Genomic DNA, 19595 nt, shown 5'->3' on the forward strand with positions numbered 1-19595 from the left:
TGACAAAAATAAAGCAACCACGTAAATCTTTATAATAATGTTTGTAAAATAATAAATAAATTCATACCTGTAACTTCCTCAAAACAATGTGAAGTGTTGGTGAGTTAAAAGTAAACATTATAAAATTTTGTATTACATTTTCATTGCATTGAATTATCAGTAAGAAACTTTCCATACTTTTACACTTATGCAATTAGGAGAATATAAAACTATGAGAACAAGGATGGCTTTTAAATTGTTCAAAATTAAACACAAAACTAAATGAATGTTCCATATGAGACTGCGATTTATAAAAACTAAAATGGAAAGGAAAACTACTTCAGCAAGACCTGACAAATGCCAGACACTGTTACAGGTGCTTTATATATGTTTTCTAGTTTCCTTCTTAAAACAATTTTGTTCCACAGAACTGAAATATAACAGGCCTAGGGCCACATAAAATCTCAATGCAACAGAAAATGAAGAATGTAATTCTCTCGTTAAGAAAGGAAATTATGCAATCAGAAATGTCAGTCTCCCTTTGAGAAGGCTATCTGAACTTTCACTTCCAAACAAGATGGAGTAACAGAAACCGGATGTACCCTCTCATTTGATGTAAATTTTTTTTATGGACAAAATGGAATGGCTGTTTAAGATACTGGATATCAAGCAATGAAAGACAGAGATCCACAGAAATGGCAAAAATGAGATGGGCCCTACAACTGCCCCAGCTTACTACACCTTGAGAAAGAGACCAACCCACAGCACAGGGAGATGGAACCTAGGTAGAGTCTGGCAGATCCCAAAAGTTGAGCAGATGAACTCCCTGACTGAGGACACAGAGGGTCCAGGGAGGTCAAGTCAATTAGAGTTCACAGGGCAGAATACCAGAAAATGAGAGCTGTACAAAAAGAATGCTCAGGGATTTTCAGCGAGTTGTGTTGGAATATTCAGCAAAGTAGTGATCAGCACATGTGTGTGAAGTAACTACTAAGGATGGGGAAAAGCCATCCAAAAGGACTGGAGAACCACATTCAGTATTCACACAGGGCTGAGAACTGTGCCTGTTCCCACCAATCGCACTGGAAATCCTCATAATTCATTGGGTAGAGTGCTCCTAAGGATTCTGCCTCAGTAGTGGGGAATAATCAGTCCTAAACGGTGCTTTGATTCCTTCTAACAAACGTGAAAAGACATTTACAGATCAAACTATTTCCAACTAACTTAACCACATCCCAGAACAAACCTCAAGAATATAGAAATACGAAAATATCCAGCACTCAACAAGGTGAAATTCACAATGACTGGCACTCAAAAATTATCAAGCATGCAAAAAGCAGGGAAAAAAAGACCCACGATTATAAAAAAAAAAAAAATTGAAACAGACCTAGATCTGACATATACATTAGAAAACATTAAAACACTTATCACAATAGTACTCCACGTGTTCAAGCAGAGGAAAGATTTAACATACTGCAGAAAGGCAGTTTTTCTGAAAAGCTACCAATTGATCCAGCCATTCCACTCCTAGATATCTATTCAGCAGAAATAAAAAATATATGACCATAAAAAGTCTGTGAATGCTTATATATCCCAATAAACATTCACAGCAGCTTTATATATATTTGTAACAGTCAAAAACTAAAAACAACTCAAATGTCCATTAATAGGTGAATGGATAAACAAATTACAATACAGCCATATAATTGTGAGTACTACTCAACAATAAAAAGGAATAAATTTTTTGATACGTGCAACATAAGTGAATCTATAATCATGATACATGGAAGAAGCCAGATCCACCCCACCACGAAAAAGAGTACACACACTACGATTCCATTTATATAAAATTCCTGAACTTACATGTAACCAAATCTACAGTAATAGAAGGCACAGCCATGACCTCTAGGGCCAAAGGAGAGACGCAAGGGAAGAATTACCAAGGGGCACAATAAAGCTCTGGGGGTGATGGAGATGCTAGCTTGATGTGGTGACAGTTTTTCACAGCTTTAGCCATATATCCAGGATCACATTATGATTTTCATGGGCTCCAGACGACTTCTTTGCCTTCATAGGCCCCTCCCTTCAAAAAAGTATTTAAAATTCATATAGCATTTTACAACCATGTTGGTGTTGGTATAAAGATGAATGCACTAATATCACAAATGAAAACACTTTCTTCAGCCTAAAAGTTCATTTTTTATATGATTTTTAAAGAAATTAAAACATTTTTATGGGACCCTAGAAGTACTGTGCCTACCAAGCCTAAAGGCTTTAGCCCAGCCTATATGTTCATTCTCATCAAATTGTACACTTTGAATGTACAGATTTTATCATGTCAACTACATGTCAGAAATGCATTTTTAAAAACAAGTCAATGTAATATAAGAGAAACTAAGTAAACCCCTCTTCCTATGGTTACTCTGTTTAATTTCTACATGTTATAAATCTCTTCTATTTAAAAAGTGATTAAGAAAGCTGAGACAAAATATTTCCTCCCCAAGGCACTAAACAATCTGCTGATTAATCATGTTAAGAAGGTCTCAAGACTCACTGCATTACATGTATTATCTACAGTAAGTAGCAGACTCCACTTACCATTCAATGTAGTATGTTTCTTACCATTACTAAGAAGGCTTCTTTGTCAACTTTTATTAGAGACTACCATGATCCATCAAAAACATTAACTTCTACATATATACATAGAAGTCAAGTTTTGTGAAAGACTATGCAAACTATGCAAAGTTAAGACACAGCTAACATAGAACACAGTGAAAGATCACAAATTGTGCTTACTGCTAAGTACATGCAGTTAAATCACTGTTATGGGGTGAATTGTAACCAAAGAGATATGTTGAAGTCCCAATCCCCAATACTCCAAATATGACCTTATTGGAAAACATCGTCATTGCAAATGTAACTAGTTAAGGCAAGATCATACTGGAGTAGGTGGACCCTTAATACAACAGACTGGTGGTGTTACAAGGAGAGAGAAGACAATGCAAAGACAGACACAAAAGAGGAGAGTGCCACGTGATGATGGAAGCAAAAACCGAAATGCTACGGCTGCAAGCCTAGGAACACCAGAGATTGCCAGCAAACCACCAGAAGCTAGGAAGAAGCAAGAAAGGATGCTCCCTTACAGGTTTCAGAGGGAGCACGGCCCTGCTGACAAGTTGATTTTGGACTTCTAGCCTCTGGAACTATAAAACAATAAATGTCTGTTGTTTTGAGCCACTCAGTGTGTGGACTTTGTTATAAGAGCCCTAGAAAACTAATACAAGGCCGGGCGCGGTGGCTCAAGCCTGTAATCCCAGCACTTTGGGAGGCCGAGACGGGCGGATCACGAGGTCAGGAGATCGAGACCATCCTGGCTAACATGGTGAAACCCCGTCTCTACTAAAAAATACAAAAAACTAGCCGGGCGCGGTGGCGGGCGCCTGTAGTCCCAGCTACTCGGGAGGCTGAGGCAGGAGAATGGCGTGAACCCGGGAGGCGGAGCTTGCAGTGAGCAGAGATCCGGCCACTGCACTCCAGCCTGGGCGGCAGAGCGAGACTCCGTCTCAAAAAAAAAAAAAAAAAAAAAAAAAAGAAAACTAATACAATAACTTACATGCAATCACTTACCATGAACTCACAAGACTTTCCTTTCTACAGCTGATTCTTTACTCAAAATTGTAAAAATCTTAGAGTGCTTTCAGAAACTCTCCCTACTGGCAGTTGTTACAACTGTTTAAACCAAATGAAAGTGCTTCTGACAGTTTCTAATCCTGAAATAGAACATCTTTTTCCTGTTGATGTTTATTTTTCAACACTGGAAAGCTGGGATATGAACCCAGTTCTTTCGGATGGCAGTTTCTTATTTCCAGTAGATTCAAAGATTTAGTCAAGTTTGGTGCAAAGTCATCTGTACATTTTTACCAAATGTTATTTAAGAGTTATTTTTAGAACTTTACCACAAAGAAATCGCTGAAATTCTATAACATTTATAAGTCAGAGTAAATTAATGTTCCAAAAGAATTGTAAAATATTAGATTTATTGAAATGCATAGTTTGTATTATGTTAATTAATTAAAATTTCTCAGTATAAATAATTTATACTTCCTCATGTATTTTTCCAGTCTTCATATTTCCACAAAGAATACTACAAGCAACGATAATTCAAAAAGTAGTCTGTGGCTTAGATTTAGGAGATGTGAAGGAAAAAAGCTTAAGTCCCCAGGTACTAGTGAAGTGACATCTACTTTCAGTTGTAGGGCAGTCCTTGCAATGACTTCCAAACCTATGGGGAAACTCAAAAAGATACAGTTAAAATAACCTCCTGAGTTGCTTCCTTCTAGATTAACAGTTTTAAATCCAAAACCTAAAATTTAAAAGGAAAGGAAGCATAAGCCTTCAAATATACCTCTTCCTCAATCTCAATCTTCTTCCCATTAAATGTGGAGCATTGTTTAAAGGGAGGAAGAAATACAACAGAAAGCTCTAGATGTCTGAGGTTTTTAGTTAATTAGAGGAGAGACCCTCAGATTACTAAAAATGATAAGAGATCAAGATATAGCAAGTTTGGTCAATGAATGGCTTGTTCTTTTTAAAGTAAAAATAAAGTAAAAGATTGCTTTTTCTTTTTAAAGTAGAAATAGAAAAATAATGAATAATTCATCTTTTCTCTGATGTTTTAGATCCACTGATTTCTATAAGGTTTTGGATATACCCCATGTGGTGTATTATAAAGATCCTTTTGAAATGCTCCATTTCATTTCCCCTGGGAACATTTTATATTAGATTTGATAACTTGGTTATAATAGAGCATGAAGTACATCTTAAGTAGGAGATCATGGACATTATACAAAAAATAAATTTTAAAATGCCGTACCGATTAAGGGGAAAAACAGCATATAAATGAAAGCATAAAGAATGTACTTTTAGTGTTACCTAGGAATCATTCATACACACACTACTGCATTGCTTACCTAAACTGTATTACATTAATACAGGCATTGTGCTAATTATAGGAATCATTTCATTACAATCTTATAATAGAGGTGCTAATACTATTACCATTTTACAGACAGGAAACTGGGGCATAATAAATTAAGTAACTTACTTACATCCTAGGGCCAGTAAATGATAGAGCTAACATGCAAATCCAAGTCTGTCTGCCTGCACAGCACACTCTAAACCACCATAAGACGCTAATATTCTGTGTTACCGATTGTGATACAAACATTTTGTTTGCTTTGTTACATTTCATCAGATAGTCTGGGATTGTGTATAATTCTTACGCAGCTGTAACTATGCTGTCATCCCACCAAATGATATTTAAAAAATAATTATATGTGCAAGTAAGTTCCCAAAATATTTTAAAATATTTGACCGTTATTAAGAAGGGGTGAAAACACTGGAAATGTCCTGAAGCCTATTTGTTTAAGAGTAAAATCTAATCAAATAGTTCATGTGGACAAGTTCTGCATTACAAAAGATTCACAGCTAATAAACACAGGACAGAAATAAAATTAGATAAGTTATTATTTTCCAACCACTAATGAAACAACAGATATAGGCAATGTCATGAATGACTGCTAAATCACTGACTGAAAAGTGGATGGGGACATTTCTAACGGATAGATCACCTCAACTCAATGATCTTAAGTGACATAAAACAAAGTTGCCAGCTCCACCTATGAAATATTTTTGACCAAAAAAAAACCAAACCAAAATCCCAAATCTAATCAAGCCACAGTTTTATCAGTATATAGAAAACATAAGGGTATATAGAAAATGTAACTCATATGTTAAGTTATTCCAGGATATAGTCAATGTAAGCCAGAACATGGGACATTTTAAAAGACCTATCACTCAAGTCCTTCATCACATAAAACAAAACCAAAACACAGGAAGACTTTTTTTGATTTCACAAGATTATGAGACATAACAATCAAATATAATGTAGAGACTTAATTGAGACCCTGAACAAGCAAGCCAACTGCAAAAAAAAAAAAAAAAAAGGCATTTCCTACATAATCAGAAAATATCAGATATAATGGCTGATACTTGCTTTAAAATACGCTTGGAAAAAAGAAAAACAGAAAAGGAAAATGAAATTAAAATGACAGATTTTTGACAGTAAAACTGGGTAACAGATACAACAGAATTCATTATATTATCCTCTCTACATTTGTGTAGGTGTGGAAATTTCCTAAATATAATGAAGACTAATGCATGTATCTTGTTTGGATTCTGAGTCAAACAAACCAACTAAAAACGGGCTATTTTGAAACAACTGAAGAAAACCAAACACAGACTAGATTTTAGATTGTATTAAGAAAGTATCAGGAGAGAGAGGTGGAGGATCACTTGAGCCTAAGAATTTGAGGCTACAGTGAGCCATGATCATGCCACTGCACTCCAGCCTGGGCAACAACTCCATTTTTCCCTAAGGATACTGAATTCACAGCTGAGAGAGGGAGAAAGAGATGCGAAATTATTTTAAGCTTTGACAACCAAAAATGTGTACACTTAGTGATACATAGCCAAACTGCATCTCAAAAAAAAAGAAATTAATAATTGTATTGGCTATGATTGTAGTATTCTGCTTATTGTTAAGTCCTTATTTAGTAGAATTATATACTGAGGTATTGAGAAAATAAATAATATTCAAAGAAAATAATCCAAGAGAAAATATCTAGGATCTGCTTATAGAAATACACACACATTTATGTACATATAAAACACCTGAGATTTCTTAAAAGTACCCCAGGAAAAACAAACAAACAAAAGTGTGGAGTGGAAATAAATGAAACAAAAATGGTGGAATGTTCAGAATTGTTAAACACAATAAGTAATTAATATAACTCAATATAATTAGTTTAATATAATATAAACTCTATTTTATGTATATTTTTAAAATTCCACAATAAAAAAAAATTTTAAAGAAAGAACTCTAAAATGGTTTAAGAAAATATTAAACTGTAACCAATAAATGAGACATGACTTTCATTTTCTGAGGCTGAAAGGCCTAGGAATGAATAAAAATACATACATACATACATACATACATATGTATATATATACACACACATAATGGATGGGGAAAAAGAATGATGTGATTTTGACAAAATAGAAATATATCAATTTAAGATTGTTCAGGTATTCATAAGAATGAAGAAGTCATTACAAGATTGTAAAATTGGGTGAGAAATATAGTAGGCACTCAATAAATGTTTCTGAATGAATACTCTAATCTTTTTTCCTTTTACCGTATCTAGAAATGTTCAGTCTCAGTTACTATAAACATTATATTCAATGAATTCAAAACTGTCCAGTTTTGATATATTTGTGAAGATTAAATTTTATACTAAAGAAAATCTTTATCATGATAAAATCATTATTTAAGAACTAAGAAATGAAATAACCCTGGAGACAATTTAATTCAACCTGCTCATTGTACATCTCAAGATAATGAGGCCCAGAGTAACAAAGGCTATGCCTATGTTTATATTCAAAACATTTACTCACTTTATAAGACTGGAATTCTTCTTACTAAATGGTCCAATGATTTTAAACATCAGTTCCACAACTCCATTTTTCCCTAAGGATACTGAATTCACAGCTGAGAGAGGGAGAAAGAGATGCGAAATTATTTTAAGCTTTGACAACCAAAAATGTGTACACTTAGTGATACATAGCCAAAAACATATACAAATTGTTTAGTAAATGTCAACTCAAGACACTCTTAAAGTCCATCTAAGCTAACCACATGAAGAAATACTGTTTTTTGTTTTTGCTTTGTTATGGAAAGTGCAGGGAAATTCTGAAACAAGTTATATGCAAAAAAAAAAGAAAAAAAAAACTATTATAAAAAAAATTCTTCAGTTACTCCATACTTCTCTAATAAATTTAGTGAACCTCACTGAACACCAGGTTATGGGGATTCCAAAACAAGAATAGCCTCTGACCTCAAAGAACAAAGTGCAGAGAGAATGAAACAAATAATTACTAAATTACTTTCAAAATTGATTAAGAATTGTAGACTATTTGGATTACACCACTGAGATGTTCCTAATTCAGAGCGAGACACAGACATTTCTGGAGAAAATGATGCCTAGGCTCAGTCTTTAAAAGTGAGTAGGCATTAGCTAGGACAGGAGTTGAGGTAAAGCAGTAGATGTGGCTCTGGACACAGGAATGATACAAACAACAGAACGAAGACAATGAACATCACCATGTGAGCAGTTACATATTGTTAAACACAGAGTATCAAACAAAGATACACAAATAGGAAGATGAGGTGGAAAAAGAAGTTGAGAAACAAATTATGAAAGGCCCTAGAAGTTGTTAACTCTTTTGACTATGTGGAATCACCCAAAAGGAACAACAAATCAGATGTGCATTTTAAATAAACAGGTCAGAATTCAAAGAACTCTGGGGAAGCTGGTTTTGAAAGACACATTAGGAGGCTATGGTCTAGGTAACAGGTAATGAGGACTTTAATTAAAGCAAGAGTAGCAGGGAAAAAGATGAAACAATTTCAGTGTTTAATATGGAATATGCAAATAATTACCTAATCAGAAAACTGTGCTTAACATTTTTAATTCTGAACAAATGTTATTAAATATATTGTAGAACCAGGCACAGTGGCATGTGCCTGTAGTCCCAGCTGCTTGGGAGGCTGAAGCAGGAGGACTGCTTAAGGCCAGGAGTTCAAAGCCAGTCTGAGATATATAGCAAGACCCTGTCTCTAAAAGAAAATTGTTTAATAAACAATTTTTAAATTATAGATAAGCCGTTTGCTAGCCTTCTACTGGTTAATCCAATAAAATGCCACCAAAAATGTAGCTCCTAATATTTCGTAGGATGATCTTAATTTTCTCGTATCTGTTTATTACTCCATTATCCCTTCTAATTTCATGTCTATACTGTATTCCTTTTACCTTGACTGGAGTATTTGGTAGTTTAGTTGTTTTACTTTTTACATTTTGGGGTTTTTGTTGCATTGTTTTTTTTTTTTGAGATAGTGTCTTGCTGTGTTGCCCAAGCTGGAGTGCAGTGGTGCAGTCTTGGCTCACTGCAGCCTCAACCTCCTGGGCTCAAGAAATCCTCCCACCTTAGCCTCCTGAGTAGCGGAGACTGCAGGCACACATCACCACAACCAGCCAATTTTTTCCATTTTTTGTAGAAATGGCACCTCACTATGTTGCCTGGGCTGGTTGCAAACTCCTGGCCTTCAGTGGTCCTTCTGCCTAGCTTCCAAAGTGCTGGGATTACAGCCATGTGCCACTGTACCAGCCTATTTTATTTTTAATCCAATACCGTTGTTTTTTTTTTTTTAATCAACTGCTTTTCTATTTTCTAATGCATATTTTTCATTTTCCCTTTATTATTTCATTTCTTGACTTTCCCGGTGTTTATTTCTCTGTTCTTAACTTCATTGGTTAGGTATCTAATTCATTTATTTCCTTATGTTCTTTTTAATTACGTGTTATTTAAGTGTTCTAAGCTGTTTTCCACAGAGCACACCTTTAGCCATATTTTAAAGGTACTGATATACACACACAGAGACATATACGTAAGCTTACATATGTTTATATATTACATATATGTATATATGCAATATACACACATATCTAGCACTCTATCATTATTTTACAATAATATTCTACAGTAACATATATTCTGCAATTCAATCTTAGGTTCTTTCATTAACCACTTCAATTCTGCAATCAGAGAATAGAAAAAAAATCCACACCTCATGGTGTGGAACCTCGTGTTAGTGAGTGTGTGTGTTCTGGAAGACATTTTAACTGAGTCTCTCTCTCTGTGATCCCTCTTCTCTCTAGCTTCCTCAGAGGTTCCCATACTAGTTATTTTCAGTTCTGCTACTTCCCTGTTGACTGCTGAAGAGAATCAGCTCCAGGTGACCATGCTACTGCATCCCTTCCTTTTCTGCTTTCCTCTCATCTGTGACAGTCCAAAGAGGCACAGGAGCTTTTCCAGCAGCCAATACCCTCATATTCTTCCACATACAGGCTGCCTACCCATCCTCCTCACTCCTATCCTTTATAAACTGGGGAAATTAGTTAGAATGTTCAAGGTTTTATCAACTTAATCTTCTTCTTTTGTTGTTGTTGTTGTTGAAATGGAATCTTGCTCTGTCACCCCGGCTGGAGTGCAATGGCACAATCTCGACTCATTGCAACCTCCGCTTCCCAGGTTCAAACGATTCTCCTACCTCAGCTTCCCGAATAGTCAGGATTATAGGTGCCCACCACCGTGCCCGGCTAATTTTTGTAATTTTAGTAGAGACGGGGTTTCGCCATGCTGGTCTTGAACTCCGGACCTCAGGTGATTCGCCCGCCTTGGCCTCCCAAAGTGCTAGGATTACAGGCATGAGCCACCATGCACAGCCCAACTTAACCTTACCCCACATCACTTTTGTTGTGGTTGGAGTCAAGAGTTAAAATGAGCCATATTAAATCTTCTCTTTCCTTTTTCACAAATTTCAGAGGTTTACAGAATCATAATACTTTAAAATTCTTTTTGTGTAACTTTACAACACTGAGTCAACTAAAAGCCACTTAAATACTCACAGTTGGCAGAATATACTCGTAAAAGCTGAAGGCAAGGTAGAACCAAGCGATGATTCTGCAAATTCTGCTTGACCAAATTCAGGGTTATATTCAGAGCCCCATTAATTCTAGCCTTTACTCCAAATTTTTTATCTGTTTAAAAAAAAAAAGACAATTAATTCATGTATAACTTTTTTCTTTTTTTTTTTTTTTTTTTTTGAGACAGAGTCTTGCTCTGTCATCCAGGCTAGAGTGCAGTGGCTCCATCTCAGCTCACTGCAACCTCTGCTTCCCAGGTTGAAGCGATTCTCCTGCCTCTGCCTCCTGAGTAGCTGGGATTACAGGCACCCACCACCACACCAGGTTAATTTTTGGATTTTTAGTAGAGATGGGCTTTTGTCACATTGGCTAGGCTGGTCTCAAACTCCTGACCTCAAGTGATCCACCCGCCTTGGCCTCCCAAAGTGCTGAGATTACAGGCATGAGCCACTGTGCCTGGCCCACATGTAAGTTTTGAATGAAACGATGATATTATAAATCAGTGATGTAAATTTTAAATTTATATTGTGAATTAATATTATGAAATATAAAGTTGGCCTGAAAATAATACAATTATAATCCTTATTTGTATTATTTTTAAAATAAAACATCCCTTTTATTTTAAAACATTAGTTGAAAGAACATACCAAGAAACAGACAGGGGGATAGGGCAGGAGGATGGAGGCCAGAGTAGCCCAACACTTAGACTGTCATAAAAAAAAACTGAACTGCTCTACTACACGTATACATTTGTCCAGTTCAACACATTTCCCAGAACACCATCAGAGAGTCAAGAGGAACAAAATCTAAATGTCCATTACAGCAGTACTTACTTAATATGAACCATATTCCTTTCTGACTTGTAAAAAAATAAAAATTAATTTAAAAAATGAACAGCTTATATATAAAACAATCTGGCAAACATTACCAAATAAATTTCTAAAGGGAAATAATTCTTAACACAGAAAGGGAAGAAAAGATGTTCTTAATTTTTATTCTTATGAAGAGATTAAAACAGTAAAAAAAAATTTAAATAAGAAAAACTTAAGAATGTTAAGATTTATTGTAGACATTGGAGATACAAACGGTGGCAGGGTGGGTCAAGGGTGAAGGCTGAAAAATCACCTGTTAGCTACAATGTTCACTATTCAGGTTATGGGTACACATTAAATGCCCAGACTTCCCCACTACACAGTACACACATGTAAGAAATCTGCGCTTGTACTCCTTCACTATATAAAAATACAAATAAAAATGAATTTTAAAAAAGACTTAAGATTGGGTGCAGTGGCTCACGCCTGTAATCCCAGCACTTTGGGAGGCCAAGGCGGGCAGATCACGAGGTCAGGAGATCGAGACCATCCTGGCTAACATAGTGAAATCTCGTCTGTACTAAAAATACAAAAAATATTAGCCAGGCGTGGCGGCGGGCGCCGGCAGTCCCAGCTACTCGGGAGGCTGAGGCAGAATGGTGTGAACCCAGGAGGCGGAGCTGGCAGTAAGCCAAGATCGCGCCACTGCACTCCATCCCGGGTGACTGAGCAAGACTCCGTCTCAAAAAAAAAAAAAAAAAAAAGACTTAAAGTAAATAGGACCAGCAAACAAAGAATTTTAAATCAAAATAACTCAATATTCCTGAGGGAATATTATCTTATCTCACTAGAAAAATAAAAAGAATAGAAAAAACACTCAAAAAATTACCATATAATGTCCTTGAATGACATAAAAATGGGAAACTAGGGCAAACCATAAAGGAAATAGCCCAAATTTAAAAGAATATATAAAAGAAAATAAAGATGAACTAAAACTTAAAAGGGATATTAAAGAACTATTTTAAAAATCAATATCTTAATTTCATGAAAAGTAGAAGAAAACTCAGTTCTGATTAGAAGAGAAAGCACAACAATACTCATCAATAAATCAGGGGGTTTTAACAATTTTCTGCCAAATTATGGTTTTCTTATTTTTTCATTTTCCACAAAAATCTCAAAAGGGAGTCTTTAGATCTTAAATACAAGAGCTAAAGAAAAATAAGAGATAGCTAACATATTCCTTAAATAAACTAAATACATCTTTAAGTCTTAAAGCTTCTAATACACTTGGAAAATTAAAGTCACCTCAGGGTTCCTTTCTTTAAAACAACACCTATAAAAGCTACTAATTACTTATACAATACATAAAGACAGGCTAGAAATATGTATGTTAATAAATACACAAACTATGTACACATGCATCCTCATTTTTTCCAATAAGCATTTTAGCCAAATACTCAAAGTTTAAAACTCACATGTATGCCACAGGCAAAGGCAAAACTCTTTTTTTTCTTTTTGAGACAGAGTCTCACTCTGTCACCCAGGCTGGAGTGCAGTGGCACAATCTCAGCTCACTGCAACCTCCACCTCGCAGGTTCAAGCAATTCTCCTGCCTCAGCCTCCTGAGTAGCTGGGACTACAGGTGCGCGCCATCATGCCCGGATAATTTTTTGTATTTTTAGTAGAGATGGGGTTTCAGCATGCTGACCAGGCTGGTCTCAAACTCCTGACCTCGTGATTCACCCGCCTCGGCCTCTCAAAGTGCTGGGATTACAGGCATGAGCCACTGCGCCCGGCCAAAGGCACAATTCTAATAATTTAAGGAATTACTTTAATCTTTGTGCAAGGAGACAACTGAACTTAAGTTCTAGTCAAAGGGTGCCTTCCCTAGTTAACCTAAACTCAATCAACTTCTTCCTTTGTTCTATATCCTATTTTTCTCAATTTGCATTTTTAAATATTTCACGTGTCTTACAGTTGTAATAACTGGTCTCATAATTTTTCTATTTTTCTCTTCTTCATGGGGTGTTTTGTTGTTGTTTTGTTTTTGTTTGTTTGTTTGTTTTGTTGGTTTTTTTTTGAGACGGAGTCTCGCTCTGTCGCCCAGGCTGGAGTGCAGTGGCCGGATCGCGGCCGGATCTCAGCTCACTGCAAGCTCCGCCTCCCGGGTTCACGCCATTCTCCTGCCTCAGCCTCCCGAGTAACTGGGACTACAGGCGCCCGCCACCTCGCCCGGCTAGTTTTTTGTATTTTTTAGTAGAGATGGGGTTTCACCATGTTAGCCAGGATGGTCTCGATCTCCTGACCTCGTGATCCACCCGTCTCGGCCTCCCAAAGTGCTGGGATTACAGGCTTGAGCCACCGCGCCCGGCCCTTATTTTTCTCTTCTTAAGTAAGATTGTAAGTTTCCTGAGCATTCACACTATGCAACACAAATATGACTATTAAAGAAAACAGTGACATATTTTACCTCCATGTTCTTCAAAACATTCCCATCCATACTCCTTCCTTCTAGCCTCAACAATACCCATATTGCATGTATCCTTTAGAAACACATTGAGAGGGCACATACACACTCCAAGACACATTTGTGACCCAAACATTTTTCTTTTTTCTACCACATGCAATAGAATTCCTCATAAATTTTGGATTCTCAGTTCTTGCAGGTCACTAGTTGACTATAAAAAAGCATTTCGGCCAGGTGCGGTGGCTCACGCCTGTAATCCCAACACTTTGGGAGGCCAAGGTGGGCGGATCATGAGGTCTGGAATTTGAGACCATCCAGGCCAACATGGTGAAACCCCGTCTCTACTAAAAACACAAAAAATGAGACAGGCATGGTGGCACGCGCCTGTAGTCTCAGCTACTCGGGAGGCTGAGGCAGGAGAATTGTTTGAACCCAGGAGGCGGAGGTTGCAGTGAGCCCAGATCACACCACTGCACTCCGCCCGGCAAAAAAAAGAGACCCTGTCCAAAAAAAAAAAAAAAAAAAAGCATTTCATTACTAAATCTAAGAAAAAGCTGTAGAATTTTAGATTTTAAAAATTAAGTACTCTCCATAAGAAAACATTGGAGAATGCTTCTGGACATCAGTCTGGGTAAAAATTTATTTAGTAGGACCTGGAAAGCATAGGTAACCAAAGCGAAAATTGACAAATGAAATTACATCAAGCTAAAAAGCTTCTGAACAGCAAAGGAAACAATCAACAAAGTGAAGAGATAACTTACAGAATGGGAGGAAATACAGACTACTCATCTGACACTAGATTAATAACCAGAATATATAAGGAGCTCAAATAACAGCCAAAAAGAAAAAAAAGAGAAAGGATTTTTTAAACGGGCAAAAGATCTGAATAAATATTCTCAAAAGAAAACATATAAATGGGCAATGGGTATAGATAAAAACGCTCAACATTACTAATCATTAGGGAAATGCAAATCAAAACCATAATGAGAGATCATCTTATCCCAGTTAAAAGAGCTGTTACCAAGAAGACAGAAAATAATAAATGCTGGTGAGGATAAGGGGCAAGGGGGACACTCATACACTGTTGCAAGAATCTAAGTTAGTACAGCCACTATGGAAAACAGTATGGGGGTTCCCCAAAAAACTGAAAATAGAATTACCAGATGATCTAGCAATCCTACTGTTGGGTATATATCCAAATGGAAGGAAATAAGTATACTGAAGACTATCTGCATTCCCATGTTTACTGCTGCACTATTCACAAAAGCCAAGGTATGGAATCAACCTAGGCGTCCATCAATGAATGAATATATAAAGAAAATGTGGTTTATTTACACAATGGAATATTATTCAACCATAAAAAAGAATGAAATCCTGTCATTTGCGGCAACATGAATGGAACTGGAGGACATTATGCAAGTGAAACAAGACAGGCACAGAAAGATAAATATCAATATTCTCTTTCATACGTGGAAGCTAAAAAAATTGATCTCATAAAAGGAGTGAATAGTGGTTATCAGAGGCTGCCAAGGGTAATGGGGGGCGGGAGATAAAGACGAGTTTGTTAATGGATACAAAAATACATTTCAATAGAAGGAATAACATCCAGTGGTAACATAGTAGGGCAACTATAACTAATAATAATTTACTATATATTTCAAAATAGCTATAAAAGAAGATTTGGAATGATCCCAACACAAAGAAATAATGAATGTTTGAGGTGATGGATACCCCATGTACCCAGATTTGATCATTACAGATACATTTGTATCAAAATATCACATGTACCCCCGTAAACATATACAATTACTATGTATCCATAGAAATTTAAAATAACATTTTTAAAAACTGAGTAGTTACAAGGTGAGAGAATCATGTTACAAAAATAGTTCTAGATTCAACAATCATACAAATGAAATCCCTTACCTTTTGGTCCAATCTTTGCAAGAATAGAATGAATCTGTACCATTAAGTCCTCATGTGGGGGAGATTCTTTGCTGGCATTCATAAGTAACTGCAACAGTATTTGAGAACCACCTTTGGTGACTAAGAAACTCACTCTTCTACCTCCACCTAACAATAAAAAAAAAAAATTGAAACAACAAATCCTCCCATATTAGGTATCATAACTTGTTAGCATTCAAGAAATGGTTAAAACTGATGACTTCTAAAATCAAACAAATACGGCCGGGCGCAGTAGCTCACTCCTGTAATCACAGCACTTAGGGAGGCCGAGGCAGGCGGATTCACCTGAGGTCAGGAGTTCAAGACCAGCCTAGGCAACATGGTGAAACCCCATCTCAGCTAAAAATACAAAAATTAGCCAGGCATCGTGGCGCACACCTATAATCCCAGCTACTTGGGAGTTTGAAGCAGAATCTCTTGAACCCAGGAGGCAGAGGTGGCAGTGGGCAGAGATCGCACCACTGCAGTCAAGCCTGGGCGACAAAAGCAAAACTCCATCTCAAGCAATCAATCAATAAAATCAAACAAATACTGTCAACATGTTTTGTTTAATCTCATTTATTTAGAAAATAGAACACAAAGGGTAAACACAAATCATGCTGAAATTCTAGGTTCAAGGCTGTGAAATACATGGCTATGGGGTAGTCTGAGGGATACTTGAAAAGATACCAAAAACAAAGCAACGACAACAAAGTATGAAATTTCAGTTTCTAAATTCCAATATTCAGAATAGCCTCTATAAGAGTATCAGAAAATTCCAAATAAAGTGAATATGATACATTGTTGATCACTGTTTAGAAACAGAAATTAGACCAAAGAAACAAAAACTTACCAGCTGACACCAGCTCAACAAGAATGCTTAAGATATTAAGTGTAGTTTGAAGATCTTTTGTGTTCTGAAATAAATAGTTTGTTTTATTAAAACATTGTAAACTTTTGATTCCCAAACTTTTGAATCCACTGGGAACTACCCATATTTTACAAATAACCTTTCCAATTTCTCTAGGAACAAATGTATTCAGGTTTTCACTATTCTTTCATCATTTCAGTCTGTTTCCTTCTGCCTTTAAGAATTTTTACAAATCATTTTTAGTTATTATATTACTTGCTTAATATCGACATTACTCCAAGAAGAATCATTCTGTCATTTGAATTCCTCATCTTTCTACCAAACAGATAATAAAAAGTAAATGAATCAAAATTTAAATGGCACTGCAATGTATGTCTGGTGACTACTCAATCACCTAGCTGCCCTCTCAGAAGACGATCATGTTATTAATTTCTTTTGCATTCTGCCAAAGATAATATGCACATATAAAAGAAATCCATGTAAATATACATGTGCATACAGGTTTATTTCTCCAAATGGTATTGCTCTATAGGTACTATTTTGCACCTTGATATTTTACATATCAATAGATAAAGAGCTTCTTCTTTTTGAGGGCTACAGGATATATTCCATTATATGTCTATTTCACCATTGTTTATTTAACCAGTCATCTACCCATGAAATATTTAGGTTGCTTTTAATATTTTGCTATTAAAAGTTTCAAATTTAACTAAGGATATACATTTACACGTGGTAAAGTACATCTGTACAGTAAGGTAAATGCCTACAATTTCAAGTTCAAAGAATATGGGCCTTTATTTTAATAGATATTACCAAGCTGCTCTCTAGGAAATAATTTATACTACCATCAGCAATGCAGAGGAGGGGCTATTTCTCCAAGTTTGGACAACCGATCTCATAAGTGAAAATGTTTAAACATTGTACTTCGGTTTTATTTATCTTATTAAAAGTAATGCTCAATCTCAAGTGACACCTGTGTTTCTTTTTCTGAGAACTGTGCATAGCCTTTACATGGTTTTTGAGGGTTTTTTTTTTTTTTTTTTTTTTTTTAGACGGAGTCTCACTCTGTCGCCCAGGCTGGAGTGCAGTGACCCCATCTCGGCTCACTGCAAGCTCCGCCTCCCGAGTTCAGGCCATTCTCCTGCCTCGGCCTTCTGAGTAACTGGGACTACAGGCGCCCGCCACCACGCCCGGCTAATTTTTTTTTTTTTTTTTTTTTTTTTTTGGTAAAGACGGGGTTTTAGTAGAGCGGGTTTTACCGGTCAGGATGGTCTCAATCTCCTGACCTTGTGATCCACCCGTCTCGGCCTCCCAAAGTGCTGGCATTACAGGCGTGAGCCACCACACCCGGCCTTTAACTGAAGAAGTTCTTTACATGTCAAAGAAATTATATAAGCCAAAATACTTTTCCTCAGTTTTCCAAGTATCCATGGTGTTTTTTTCTACATCCTTTTGTTAATATAGTTGAATCTATCAATCTTTTATAGTTTCTATTTTTTCATACTTAAAAAAGCCTTCTTTGTTGTAAGATTATTTTTAAATTCCTCTCTCTTTCTCTAGTATTATTATTCCATTTTCCATGCTTAAATATTTGCTTCATATGGAATTTATTTGGGTGTGGAATGCAGGAAATCAGGATTCAACGTTACATTGTTCCAGATAGTTACCACTCTATTCCTCACTGATCTGAAATGCTACCTTTAATAAATAATACTAAATTCCCATATGCATTTTGTTTTTGGATTTTCTATTCTGTTACATTATAGTAGTAGTCTATCTATTACTCATGCATAATTTCCAAACTATTTTAATTACTGAAGACTTCTAATGTTCTTTGATATTTAATGGGGATAGTCCTTTCTCATTTATCTTCATTCTCAGAAATGTGCTTTATATTTTGCTGACTATGTCTCCCCATTTGGACTTTAAAAACAAAACGGTTAGGCCGGGCACAGTGGCTCACACCTGTAATCCCAGCACTTTGGGAGGCCAAGGCAGGCGGATCATCACCTGAGGTCAGGAGTTCAAGACCAGCCTGGTCAACATGGTGAAACCCCATCTCTCCTAAAACTACAAAAATCAGCCAGGCATGGTGGTGTGCACCTATAATCCCAGCTACTTGGGATGCTGAGGCAGGAGAATCACTCGAACCTGGGAGGCGGAGGTTGCATTGAGCCGAGATCACGCCACTGCACTCCAGCTTGGGCGACAGAGTGAGACTCCATCTCAAAAAAAAAGAAAAGAAAAAAAATTTGGTAAAATTTTGGTTAAAAAATTTGGTAAAAGAAAGAAAAAACATGTTGATAACTTTTATTGAGATTGCTCTGAAGTAACAGATCAGTCTAGGGAGAAATGACATCTTCATGATGCTAAGACCTCCTATTGAAGAACATGAATTCATTTCTTGTTCTTAACATTGCAACTGAACAAAATACAGAATCCTGATTCTGAATACATCCTGTTGGTTCACCCAAAACTTTACACTGGCATAGAAATTCAATTATCATCAATATAATATAGTTAACCAATATGTGTAGTAAAATCACAAATGTATATCAGCTAAAACAATAAACGATAATTTTCAATGTCAACCATTAGTTTTAAGCTAAAGATTTATTTCCAGCTAATGCTTTATTTTCTATTACCAACTAGAATGGCATGTTAGGATTACAATTTAGTTATCATTACAATTGTAAAAGGGAAATATACTTCAACAGTCACCTAACACATATTAGAATATTTATACCACCATTCCAAATAGTATTTTAAAAACCTAAAACAAACTTTCATTCACTGGCTTTACCTCTAAAATAAAAATTGTTACATATATATATACACACACACGTGTGTATATGTATGTGTATGTGTATATATGTACGTGTGTATGTGTTTCTGTGTGTATTTATACACACACATAG

At 36.1% G+C, this 19595-nt stretch overlaps 1 protein-coding gene across 1 annotated transcript in view; it reads right to left on the minus strand.

Moving 5' to 3' along the window:
* The window catches only part of AGTPBP1 (ATP/GTP binding protein 1), a 199417-nt gene that overhangs the window by 120476 nt on the left and 59346 nt on the right, over positions 1–19595 (minus strand). Inside the window, 4 exon segments of the mRNA XM_025360322.1 lie at positions 7495–7588; positions 10566–10697; positions 15789–15935; positions 16660–16723. Coding sequence (XP_025216107.1) covers positions 7495–7588; positions 10566–10697; positions 15789–15935; positions 16660–16723 — 437 coding nt within the window.

Source organism: Theropithecus gelada, chromosome 15 (assembly GCF_003255815.1).
Source record: "Theropithecus gelada isolate Dixy chromosome 15, Tgel_1.0, whole genome shotgun sequence".
Taxonomy (NCBI): Eukaryota; Metazoa; Chordata; class Mammalia; order Primates; family Cercopithecidae; genus Theropithecus; species Theropithecus gelada.